This window comes from Fringilla coelebs (assembly GCF_963513975.1).
Source record: "Fringilla coelebs genome assembly, chromosome: 6".
Classification (NCBI taxonomy): Eukaryota; Metazoa; Chordata; class Aves; order Passeriformes; family Fringillidae; genus Fringilla; species Fringilla coelebs.
This window is the reverse complement of record NC_140034.1, coordinates 7,668,726-7,682,621: the sequence shown is the minus strand read 5'-3', so window position 1 is coordinate 7,682,621 and position 13,896 is coordinate 7,668,726. Positions and strand designations below refer to the sequence as shown.

The 13,896-nt window shown below is 39.7% G+C and overlaps 1 protein-coding gene across 1 annotated transcript in view; it reads right to left on the bottom strand.

The window, feature by feature from the left end:
* BRF1 (BRF1 general transcription factor IIIB subunit) overlaps window positions 1-13,896 on the bottom strand; it is a 171,673-nt gene that overhangs the window by 37,903 nt on the left and 119,874 nt on the right. The window contains exons 12-15 of the mRNA XM_084207988.1: window positions 9,862-9,923; window positions 7,662-7,743; window positions 7,513-7,568; window positions 5,440-5,696 (exon numbers count right to left, since the gene is read on the bottom strand). Coding sequence (XP_084064114.1) covers window positions 5,440-5,696; window positions 7,513-7,568; window positions 7,662-7,743; window positions 9,862-9,923 — 457 coding nt within the window. The remainder of the gene's footprint in view (window positions 1-5,439; window positions 5,697-7,512; window positions 7,569-7,661; window positions 7,744-9,861; window positions 9,924-13,896) is intronic.

Here is a 13,896-nt window from a genome sequence, read left to right as displayed (position 1 = left end):
ACCAAAGCCAGCATGGAAAAGACTCTCAAAAGCTTCACATCTACCAAACATAGGATCTGTCCCTCTTCAGGAGCTCTGCCTCATCACCAATTGCCAACCTGCAAGGACTGGTTGCAGACTCCCACCAGCCCACCAGACTCCACTGCACCACTTGCAGAGCAGGAACTTTTAAAATACCCATTTCCAAACTTTTAAACTATTACTGCAATGTCATTTTTCTTGACAAAAAAGGTTCTGAACCAACAACTCTCTTCTTAACGCAGTGAATCAAAAGAGCTCTAACTTTTGTAATCACCTGGTTTAACTAATACAAAGGTTTTAAGATGCTCAGGAATCCCTTAGATTATTCAAGCTGAGCTTTGTTTCATGCTGTTTTGGAAGCATTTTGGAAACATGAGCTGATGCTCCTCCCCTCCACAAATACCAGTCTCATAACGCAGAACTAAAAATACTGTACATGGAAAAACCCATTTCCTTTGGTTTTATAAAAATCAGTGACAAGCCATGGCCAATGTAGAATAAGCATTCATAGAATCAAGGAATCATAAAGTAGTTTGGCTTGGAAAGGACTTTCAAAAGCCACCTAGTCCAGCCCAAGGGACAGCTTTCACTAGACCAAGTTGTTCAAAGCCCCATCCAACCTGGCCTTGAACACTTCCAGGGATGGGGCAGCCACAGCTCCTCTGGGCAACATTCCCACTTGCAGCTGAATTTGGAGCACCCAGCCTTACAGAGCAAACACCCCATCCTGGACACCAAAAAGGGACAACTACCAACAAGGGTGGAAGCTGGGGGAGGCAGCTGAGGGCCTCTCATTGTTTGCCCAGGCTCCCTGGCAGTGTGGCTCCTTGCAGGCTCCTCCAAAGCATCAAAATTAGGCTTCTGCCCATATTTTACTCTCCAGGGAAATATGATTCCAATTAGAGACGAGAAAGCACCAAGCAATTTATCAGGGTAAACAAGATGTCGCACGCTAGGCTGCAGAAAAGCATCTCATACATTCTCCCTAATAAAGAAGATTTTTCTGGAGTTGTGACACCCATTGAAAACCTAACAAAAATTTAGCTGGAGCTAAAAATTTAACTAGAGCAGGAACTTGAGCAGCAGAACAAGGCCCTGGTACTGAAAGGGCACAACTCCCAACACCCAAATCCCACGGCTTTACAGCACAGGTGGAGCCAGGCACCAAGCTGTAGGGGCAATAGGGACAGTCAGCAAATACAAGTGAGACTGTGGAGAGAATCTGGAGGTGAATTTTCAAATCTAATCAGATCTGAGATCACGAGCAAGGGTTTTTGTCATACTCATAGTAGGCATGATTTGGTTTGCTATTATATATTCATATGGTTCCATTCAGAACAACCTTGTTTCATTACGATGGATTCCACTGTGCTTCACAGTCCTGCTTCATTTCTTCCAAGGCAAACTCTTCAGGAGATTAACCTGACACATTTACTCCCCTGATAATGGATCCTGTCTTTTCTGATATCATTACCAATTTCAAGCACATAGCAAGAAATAGGCATAAAATTTTTTAAAAGTAGTGCCTTGAAAGCTTTCTTGTTTCCACATTTTCTTGGTACAACACATTTCACTTTACATGTAATGTTGTAAAATTCAGCTCAAGTAAATATAAAATAAATTATTAAGCTTCTAACCAAATACTTCCAGTCCTAAAACCCTTTTTATTGAACTTGAAGTGCTCCAGTGCACAGCACAGCTCTAACTAGAGTTCAAATTTTAAGAAGCTTGAAGCTGCAATTGTTCTTTTCTGGGAGTTCAACATATTCTTATGTTTCATATGCACAGAAGACATTAGTGAAGATAAATTGTGCAACTGGTAATTGAAATTAGAGTTGCAACATCTATTATGGTAACATCCACTGTGCCACATCTTCAACACACTGGGAATGAAAAGGATTTTGCATATGAAGCACCAGTCGTGATATTCACTGGAACAAAAATGCAGTAAGAAACAGAATAAAATACATTTACACAATATAAAGTTTCCTAAATTTACTTACATTGTCATTACTAATCTTCTACCATCTTGACAGATAAATTAAGTAAACTCCCAGTACAATTCTGGGAGATGTGTCTGAGGAAAATCAGGCTTTTTCTAAAGCTCAAAAAGTTCACAGTAAAGAAACCTGTTCAAAACATCAGTTTCCTTCTGAAAATACAGATGCATATAATATCTGCCCACCTAACAAGGAGAAACCTGCATGATCTTTGGAAGAATTCTTTGAACTACCTTCCTACCAAAATTGCAGAATTTACCAAACATTTCTGAGATTTCAAAGTTAGGATTTTTGATAAAATAAGACGTAGATAAAACTATATTGTCTTTGAAATCCAAGTAACCATTAAGTGATTATAGTATCAACAAAGCTCTAATAAAAGGCCCACCAACTGAAAGACTATCCACTTCAAGCATATCTCTGGGACCTGCTTAGCATTTCAGCTCTTTACAGATTTCTTCCAAATCAACAACTTTTTACAAGACTAAAATTTGCCTATCATTATCACATCAGGAAACAAAAGCTTTTCTGTATTTTAACTGATTATCACAGTAACTGCTGCTTTATGTGATCTTAAAAAAAAAGAAAAAAAACACACAGAGATTGCACCCTGTCTGGTTGGGGTACCCATTCTTTGGGGATAATCTAAAGTCCTCTGTGTGGAAATAACAGCACAGACTATTTTAGAGCAAGAAGCAATTAGAAAGATGGAAATTAATACCAACTTCCTATTTCCAGAGTGCTTCAAACTGTATATGAAGATGGTTTCTAAGACACATGACAATCTTGGCTACATCATCTGTCCAAATCTGGTGTGGTAAGTAAAATGACTTTAAAGAAAAGCAAGAAAGATATTTATCTATAGATATATAAAAAAATTTCATTTTTTATACCATTACAGGAGCACTGCTTTAATCACCAAGAATGAGTATTCATTTCCCATCCTGTAACTTGCAACTCCCTGTACTGGCATCTTTTAATTGGGATCAGGACTAAAGAAACAGCTCTTTAAAATCTGACTACAACTCCAATGAACTAAAGGACTGGATCAAAGCCTGGTTATCCACAGCGATATTGCAGTCAGATGCAGCTTACTAAATATTTAAAATACATAAAGATAAATATGCAGGCCTGTAAATCACTACAAACCAAAACAATAGATGATCTTTAAGGTCCCTTCCAACCCAAACCATATGATCCCATTTCTGCAAATGCCTCCTGGAAAAAGACAGATTATCTGCTTCATTCATTTCCTAATGAGCAATGTTCAGGAGTTTTATTATTATTAATTGCATATAAATTATCATGATTTTTGTATCCCTGTGAAAGTATTTAGTCATTCACCTCTCAAAGGAACAGTGCTGAACAAAGGCAATGAATGCAAGGCATATAAGAACAATGCAGAACACAGAAATTTATGCATGCCATTTAAAAGGCATGGCATTTAAAAAAATCAAAAGTATGTCATAAATCTTTAATTATAAGGAAAAAAAAAGCCCAACTAATGTTTGTCAAGTCCTTGATAATATTTAAGCAAGAGCACTGCCTACTTCAGTAGTGCAAAATCTTCTTAGCTCACTTATCTCCATGTATCCTCAACCTCCTCTGAAGTGTTCTGCTGCAAAATTCATTGTATCTGAGATCTGCTAATCATCATCAGGAAACTCTGTTATGCATCTTAAGGATGTACTTTAGGCTCTCAAGAGGAAAAATAAATACGTTTTATTAGCTGCTTTTGGAAAATACTGATTCGTATTTATTTAGAAACCTTTTCAAGTTGCACCACTGTTAAATTAAATATTTATGGCATGATTTTCCAAAGGGTTTAACACCTGTTAAGAGTTTTACATGCTGAATTCAACAGGAGTTCCAAGGGCTCAACATTTCTGCAAATCTCAGCAGTGACAAGGTTGGGATGTGGCGAAGGAGCTTCAGCTTGGATGTCACTGCTGAGCTCTAAGATGCAACCAGGATCCTGCCCAGCCCCTACTTCCCACACAGCAATGCATTTCAGACAACTGAATTGGTCCTACTTTACTTGAAATACCAGAAATATGACTCATTAATACCTGTTAATTGCAAATAAAGCACAAGCTAAATGCTGTGAAGTTAATCCTCAATGCATCTTCCCCGTCCTTTACCAGTGTAAAATTTACACGCAATTTACAGGGGAGCCTGAAATCCCCAGTGAGTCAACAGCTGGAAAGCAAAGCTTTTGATATTGAGAATGAGAAGCTGAATGAGGATGAAGCCAAAAATACAGAGAAAAGAAGAAAAGATGTCTGATATACTGTAAAAATCTTTATCTGGTGACAGTGGGGCCAGGGACTTTGGCATTTGGCTTCTCAGCCCAAACTGAAGCCCATGACTCTGGCCTCACTGTCAAATGAAGTTAGGTTTTGCCATCCTTATTTTCCTCAGCTTCTGAGAGATTTGCATTTAGTATCCTTCCCAGCATCATGTTTTCAGGTACCCCACGTGTCCTGTTCTTTCACAAACAGATGTTTCCTCACACCTTGTAGGCGGCTGCTCCCCTGCCCTCCCAGGTCCCTTACCCAGCTTCAACACATGCCTAAATCTGAACAACACTGCAAAGACAACATTTTATATTTCAAAATTAAATACCAAGATTTCCTTGTGGCATTTGGCCCATAATTCTGGCAGTAAATAAATAGGCAATAAATAAATAAATAACATCTAAGTAAGAAATTACTATACGTCAAAATTATTCAAATGATGATGCAACGTGACTTCATAAACCCCAGACAGATAAAATAGTTGAATATTGCAGATTGGACACATCAATCTCCTTATACACTTTAATGCACGCTACAAATCTGCCCAGCAAGTTGAGCATTTCTCTCATTAAAACAGGAGCTTTCATCACACTATAAAACATTTTCAAATGCAGACCAGAAAACCGACAAGCATATTTACTGTAAAGCTTTGTATTTGTGCCATCAATTAACAACAAAAGTTTGGAATGAAACTAAAATAAAAGCTAATCAAAGCAGCTAGCTGTCAAAACAGATGGGAACTATAGTTTTCAAATCAAGCAAAAAGGAAAAGCTTTCGAACATTTAGTGTCACATCAGCTCACACACACAACTTAAAGGAAGGACAGCAAATGTCAGGTTTTTATGAAAAAAAGGTGTCCCTGACTGATAGATTCACATTTATGAATTTCCATTGATTTTGTGGGTTTTTTGGCTTTGGGATGATTAACTCACACCAAAGTAAACCTCTGAAATGTGAACTATAAATAAGGTATCGCCATGACAGTGCAGGCAAAATAAATAAAAACAGAGCCTTGACATTATTTTAGCCTCAAACAAACGTTTCAGTCCCTACATTGTCTGGCTCAGAAAGATACATAGACAATCTCACAGACAGAGATATAAATGAACAATTGCAGTACCTTTTTCCCACACTGTTTACAGGGTTGGCTATATTCCTACTGGCAATAGATTTTCTTCTTGACAGCTTCTTGGTGTTGGTGCTGTCATCAGTGCTGTCATCCTCTTTCTTTGGTGTGTTACTTCCTTTGCTGTTCAGGTCCCTTAGCACATTATAATTAATTTTACTCGAGATTTTCTTCTGTTCTAACATCTTTTCAATTGCCTCTCCTGCTGTGCTGGCTTGAATTGGCTCCCGCTTCTTTGCAGATTTCTTTGGCTTAATTAAAATATAAAATTAGTGATGTAGGTACAAACAAAGTTTCCATGAAGCAGAGGGGCAAGCTAGAGTACAGCAGTCCTGGCTCAGGTGCTGCTGATGTGGGGGATGCAGGTGATGTGCCCAGGCTAAGCCAGTGCTCCATCTCCTGCCACTCAATGGGATCAAAGGGTCTCTTTTCTCCAAGAGATGAATGTTTGCTTTTTTGCCAAATGCCCAGAGAGTTTATTAGAAATTCTTTACTTAATACAGAGAGAGAAGAAGAATGGACCATTTTTCATGTATGAAAAAAAAAAGTGGGGAGTGAACTCCTGTTACAGGAATAGGGACCTCACAGCATCACCCAGCATGGAAATAAAGAAGCTCCCCTGCTAAAATGGCCTTTAAAGTGAGAGTGGAGCTGGGTGACGGCTCCCCAGAGCACTGACAGCACCACGGAACCGCAGCCGTGTTTCGGATCAATCCGAAGGCAGCCTGGGAAAGGCTCTGCCCAACTCCTCCTCCTCACTGCCAAGGGCCCAGAGCAGGAGCAGCAGCAGCTTCCCAAGCGTGGAATGCCATGGGACAGGGAGCAGGAGGCTGCAGGCACAGGAGCTCTGGCACCTGCAGCTGCCTCTCCCAGGCATGGGCTGCGAGCCCGGCTGATGCTGTGCAGAGCCAGCAAGCAGGAATGACACCAGAGGACATTTCCAGTCGTGTCCCATGCCTGGGTAGGTAGGAAAAACAAAACAACCCAGAACCTCTGTTCCTCATTTGGCATTTTCCTATTCAAAGGAGGGTTTTAACACCAAGCTCTGCAGGAGATTTATTTTTTAATGGATAATAGCCCCTCTGTTTACCTACATGGGTCAAGTGCTACCTTGAAATTGGAAAGCACCATATTAATCAAGTTCTACTCGAGCTGTCAGAAACAATAAAAGGTTAGAGAAAAACTCCTGTGTTGTCCGAACAAAAAAGTGGGTGTTTGGGTTACTTGGCAGTGCCAAGGAGTTATACAATTTTGAAAATTGCTGGTAGACTGCCACGTCTGCATAAACGCAGGATGAATGAGAAACTCTGAAGTCTAAAACAGTGTTTCATTGTCTGGTTTTGTTTTTATTGTTGAAATACCTAGGGGAAGCAGGAAACTCTGCCTTTCACATTAGTCAGAAAAAAAGATAGAGGATATACACACTAAAAACTAACATGGGTTTAGCTGCATGTGGAAGATTTGAGTTGTCACTTGCTCAATTACACAAAATAGTAATGCTGTAAATCGTGAATATACGGCCAATTAGGCTGCTTTAAACTGCTAAACATGGAGACAGGACATGCCATTTGTTAACATAACCGTTGCATTCTTTATGGAAGGTAGAACAAAATACCCCTTCAAGTGACTGTAACAAGGATCTGTTCAGTTCTTCATAAAGAAATCATTATTGTAAGAGCAAAGAAAGCCACTGAAGTTATGGCAAGTACAAACAAATTCCCCATGCACACGTTAAAAAAAAAGTCAGACATCTTAAAACCTGTATTTTAATAAGCAAGCAATTAGAACAGCAATCATAAATGCAAAGAGCTAGCTCTGACTTTGACATGCACAGAATTTTCTCATAAGAGCAATTTAAAATAAAAGTTTGGGCAAGAAAGTGTTTTACTCACCACCTAAAAAAATACAGCTTTGCAATTCAGTAACAACTAGATATATACTATAGCTTTTGCTCCTTTAGTGGTGACCTGTACCATTATGCCCATACATCTACATGGAGCTGATCAGCAGATATAATGAATTTGCAGGACATTTTCAAACAGACAGAATCAACACATAATTTAATACCTTGTGTTCCTTATAAATCCCAAGTTCTTTCTCTTTTGCTATTCTTGCTTCCTTTTCTGAAAGATGACAAAAGGGTAACCAGCATGAAAATTACACAAGACTGCATATTTCAGCAACACCAGCCAAAAGGCAAATTCCTACATATTTACCTTTTTGTTCCTTCAAATAATCTGCATTTTCTTTCATCCATAGCTCTGCTTTTATCTGAGCTTCAGCTTCATTAAGTATATACTAAAAGAGAAAACAAATTTATCTACTTTCAGAAATCAAACTGAAAATCATGGAACAAAATTGAACTGAAAAAACACTGGCAAAGTCACTCCCTATCCCATTTTTAAAAATACATTAAAAGAAAACATGAGTGATATAAGACAATCACAGAGTATTTCTAGTAACATCTGAAGCTGGCACAAGCAACAACCTGTTTTCAAAAAACAGTGCTTGGTTTCCAAACTATGATGAAGTGACCAAAAACCACCCAGGACTCATTATACATGGTCTGTTAATTAAACAAAAATGATCCTGGGTTTATGATCTTTTTCAGATGATACAAGAGGTTATCATGACAACGTGGTTGTCTGCAAGTAATTCTGTGTCTTGATGGTGGTCTGTAATTCAAAACAGGATGGGAACCATTGCCCTGTGCGACCAAAACAAAAACATGTGTCTTCTGGGTAGGTTTCTGTGAAGCTTTACACTGAGATTATTAATTCAGTGGCCACATCTGTGTGAAGGAAACCAGCTCAGACTGCTGGAGCTTCAGTCCTCTAGATTTCAGACAGCTGGGTTCAGTAACCACATGTAGATGTTTTGCAGTTAACTCCACCTAGTCTCGGTAACATCTTTAGTGGGAATGGAGCTGTGAAATACATCTAGGGCTATTCAGATGAATCACAGAAATAAATAGACAGATAGGTAGCAATTACTTAATTGTAGATGACCTAAATGTAAAAATTAACCCAGTATTTAGCACAATTAGCAATGAAACGAAAGTTCTCTACAGATGATGGCGTTTGGGAGTGAAAAACAGCAGAATGGAGAAGACAAATGAGATCATCCATCATGAACAAGACACTTAAGTTTTAAGCAGTGCACCTGAGAATTGTAAAATTATGTTTAAGTGCAAGAAAAGCAATCTGAGGTTTCTCCATTTTTTGGGTCTGAGCGTACAAGATTTTTCTCCAAAGTAAGACGTACATCCAGGATTTCATAAGAAAAATAATTCCAGTCAAACAAAACTAATGCAGGGAGGAGTCCTTCCTCCAAGGGCTAAACAGGAGAGCAAATGGCTGTGCAAGTCCTGGTTTATCAGACCAATATTTTCACTCTTTCATCTGCTTCTATTAGAAGTGAGCCATAACAGTAAAATACACTTCTCCCTAGCTCAGTTATTCATCCCTCTTAGGCTTTCAGAGATTTCATAATCTTGGACTTATAGTCTATTGCCACAGAAATGAACATGAAGTCATAAAAGCAGAGTTATGACCTCATCACAGGGCCTAGGAAGAGCAGAAAATGTGTTCTTCCTCTGTGATTGTTTTAATTATGGACTGGCTATGGTGAAAAACCTCACAGCCTTCCTGCTCCCTCCATTCTGCTCAGACCATGAGACCCTAATGTCCAGCCTAGCAAATCCCACCTTACAGCCACGTTCTGGAGATCAGTAATTCCTGTGCAACCTCATCACTCTCAGTGATTTTGTACCCCAAAATGAGTTTTTAGCACTGGCATTATCTGTTCAAATGACACTGTAAGCCAGTGTGGCAGCTGGAGAGGGCATCAGGCTCACACATCTGGACTGTGGCATGTCCAGGTGCTGACCAGCTGTGTGTCTCCAACAAGCCCTTTTCCACAGCCATGTGTCTGTCCCACTCAGTCTGTATGTTAAATGGTATTTTTTGCTGCCACACAAATAAAAATAAATCCAGAAAACATCACAGAAATCTTTGGAAGTACACAAGAGCCACACATACTGCTTTTACAGTTTGGTTTCCATGGCAGCCTCCTATGTTGAATCTATCTTAATTAAATAATCAATGTAGAGCTCCACCAAACTTTTTAAAGTTCTCCTTTGGAATCAAAGACATTCTAAAACATAATTATTCCAGCATGTTAAAAGCAAGCAGCAGCAGCAGCCTCATAAATATATATGTAACTTGGGCAAGGAACACCAAATTCACAGGTTTGCATGAACATTAGATTTCAGATCACTGAAATTGCTCAAACCACCCTATAGATCAGAGAGAAGAGGCAGTTGCACAGAGGATAAACCAGGTTAAGGACCATTTTGTCTTTGCCAGTTATCCAGACAAGCAGGAAGAGGACACCAGGGACAGCAGGGCACCTTACCCGATCTATTTCATTGTCGTCGATTCCACTCAGATCCAATTCTCCATCCCCTGTATTCTCACCTGGAGAAAAGAACACATTTTAATCAGCCCATGTGTTTGTCCAATACCTATTGCAATTTAAGTTCTGCAGTAATGTAACACTTCAGGACTGTCCTTCAGAGATGTGCATCCCTCTGCCTCCATCCGGGAGGTTTAATGTGTTGCTGAGTATTTCCACTGCAGAACTTCATGCACAGAAATTCACCACATTGGATTAATTTAAAATTCAGGAACCAGCACAGTCTTCATCAGTACTAAAAATCTGCCAGAGACTTCCAGTCGCCTTTTTTTCACCCATTTTAATTTACAGGCACAAATGTTCAGCAGAAAGCTGGGGAAACCATTTCAAAAAGATGACCACTTTTCTTTCATCATGACAAAAATTTCTCTGTTAGAGCAAATAGGTCAATAATTTATCTGTAAATTATGACTTAGAAAATATTTTCTATTTTCAGGGAAGCAGCACAGACCACTGCTGACAGTTACACCACGGCTTTCTTCTTGACTTTCTATAATTACAATTTCACTGCAATTTTGCTAGTTTGGTAGTTATTAAGACTTCTGAAAACAAATTTTCAAATATTCCATCCATTAAAAAGCATAACAGCACAGAACTGAGGCTTAATTTGGGACTGGAACAGCGTACAGCCGCAAAACCTGATTTTCCACATCACATTAAAGAACTATAGTAATACACTATTAATGTAGTCCAGGTAGAGAAGAAAACAAATTATTTAACAAAGACTTATGCTGGGGAATGAAGCAATCTTCTTGGTCATCTCCATTACATCTAATAAAGATCAAACAAGATATGACCTCACCAGTTCACTTGCAGAAAAATATAAACAAATTAAGTTCCAACAATCAACAATAACAAATTAAAACCAAAGTGTTGCAGAACAGCATGGCATGTTCACAGCTCCCACTCCCCAGTACTGGGGATGTGCCTCCCCACAAACCAAGATCTTTGATGGATTGGTTCCCCAGCCTGGCGCTCCTGCATAGTGCTGGACCAGCAGAGGGTGATGCCAGGATCCAATTCTAGGTCATGGCAACCAAATGGTAAAGTCAAGCACAGCTTGGAATTAAAAACATTCCCAGAGGATAAAACAATGATCTGCTTAGCAAAAGTTGGGGTTTAAACCAGTTGCCTGTAGTATGTGAAATAACAGGGCTGGGAATCCAACCAAAACACTTGGTTAGGAATAAAGTCTGAGCTTCCTGAGGTGGTGCAAAGGGTATGGCTGCTCAACTCAACAGACATTCCCTGGGATCAGTCGCTGAGCACTCACAAATGTCTTTTCAATCCACCTTAAACAACCAACAGAAAGTTTTATACTTTCCACCCCAAGCCACAAGCAAAAGGGGTTTTAACCCCCAAAAATGTCTCATCACAAGGAACAGCATGGAACCACAGAGTGGTTTGAGTTGGAAGGGACCTTAAAGATGGTCCCCTTCCAACTCCCAGCCATGGGCAGGGACACCTTCCACTGACCCGGTTGCTCAAAGCTCCATCCAACCTGGCTTTGAACACTTCCAGGGATGGGGCATCCTCAGTTTCTCCAGGCAACATATTCCAGTGTCTCACCATCCTCACAGTAAACAATTTCTTTTTAATATCCAGTCTAAACCTTCTATCAGTTTAAAGCCACTTTCCAGTCACTCCATGCCCTTGTAAAAGGTCCCTCTCCAGCTCTTTTGTAGCTCTTTAAGGTACTGAAAGGCTGGAGATGGGTCACCCTGAAGTCTTCTCTTCTCCAGGCTCAACAATTTCAGTTTTCTCAGCCCTTCCTCACAGGAGAGGTGCTCCAGCCCTCCCTAACACTATGGTTTGATTTTTTTCCTGAGATTGTCTCATAAAAGTAATAACAAGTTTACCAGCTCAGATAATGTGGTGCTAATTTAACCAAAAAAGCTTTAAAGAACATTTCTCACTGTCGTTACATTTATAAATCAATCGCATTAGTCCCAGGCACCAGATTTACTTTACAACCCTTTTTCCCCAAAATACTTTAGAAATGCAGAAGATTTTATAATAAGTACATAATTGATCAGTACATATGCTTTTCTTCTGCGCTGATCTCTGCACGGTGCAGTAAGAGCAGAATTTCTGCACCAGTGCCAGCAGCCCCACATGCAGGCACCCTGCTGCCAGCCAGGCAGGGATGCACCCCCAGGACATGGCCAAGCACCCCTGGCTTGAGGATGGGGAGGAAAAACAAGGTGACAAAATACATAATGCAGCTGACTGATGGTTTTTTAGCAAAGCATAATCATTCAAAGCGTGGAGAGGAGTCCCCCAAGGGAGGGCAGGGTACTCTTCAAGGCAGTACTGTACATCTCTCCTGCTGGAACCAAGACAGAAACTTCCAGTGAGCAAAATGGCTGAATTTTCACCAAGGAAAGGAGCAAATACTGTTGTCCACTGTCTGAGAAACCTTCCCAGGAGCTGGTCTACCTGGATCCAAGAAATGTTCCATCACATAAAATAAAACAGCTCAACAGCAGAGTGCAAGGGGAGTCCAGAAAAGGATAACCTGGTTCCTAGGTTGGAAAGATTTCATACAAAAAACTGGGTCTCCCATATTCTGGGTAGCACTTTAACCACCAAGCTGTAGGACAGAAGAGGGGATGGCCTCCAACTTCATTGCATTATCTACCCCTTGTTTCCTCAAGGGGTTTTTTGGGAGAAAACCCCCAAATTTTTAATTTGGTTTACCTGCACAAATAAAGGATTTCTTTTTCTTCACTATTTATTGTACCAGGTTAACTAAACTGTCCACTGTCAACACAGGCTTGGAATTATCGACAGAGAAAAACTGAGCCAATCTTGAAAATCACTAGTAAGTTCTGAAAATCACAGGTTACAAAAGCAAAACTTGGAAGTGGTGATGGACATATTCACTATTCAACTTTACATAAATTGATCCCAATATTTATTGTAGTAAAAACTGCCAAAGTATCTTCAAAACAATAAAAGTATCCCACTGAAATCGAGCTGCCACTGCTTTTCATCATTATACACCTTGCTCCTCCTATACCCTACTATATTTTTGGATCAGAGGTTTAAAATTTAATATGTCACAGTACAGTAAGTGCCTGTTTTCTTATACAGCCCTAACATGCCAGACTGAAAACGATGCAATTTCAGGCACCATGAACAATTTCACTTGTCATTTTAAATATAACTTGTTACTGAATTAGGTGCCAGTTTTTCTCATTGGATCAATTAGCAACAGGGACAGAAAACTCATTCTCCAACTGTTAAATTGCAGAGAAGAATCCAGAAGCAAGTTACATGTAATAAGCATTTCTTAGACCCCTGTAACAGCAGCAGAGGGAGTAATTGCAGGATATCCCTCTGCCTACAAATCTTCCTTTTTCCTGCCATGGCGATAGGCATTCATTAAATGGGTTTTTCAGAAGCAAAGGTGCCTTCAAATCTCTAGTTTAATGCTTTCACTGAGAAAAAAAAAATACATGTTTCATTACAGAATGCCAATTCAAAATAAAACACATCCATTTTGGCATGAAAATTTCCATGGCAATCGTTTCCAACAGGAGTAGACCCTACCAACTACAAATATTTGTCTGCTTGATGTTACATGGCTCACTGCAGGGCATGGAAAGCAAACCCACTGCTTTTTTATATACCAGAAAGATCTTCCTAGCTGCTAAACTTTAAAGTGATTTCTAAATTATCATTTTCTCTTTTAATAAAAGGGTCGAAATGAAATGTTCGACGAAATAAAAACACAGATGTGGCCAACATCTGGTCCAGCCTCTTAAGAGCTTATTTAAAAGCAGTAACATCACGTGGCACAGCTCTGAGACATCACGGATTTCTTCTTGTTAAGAAAAACAACCACTTTACTGCAGGGCACAGGCAAAAAATCAGTTGGGCATTAGGAACAACAACACTCCTCCCCTTCCCTCCAAATCCAGTTGTTAAATGAAAGGATCACCAGAAGAGCTTAGAACAAGGACCAGCCTA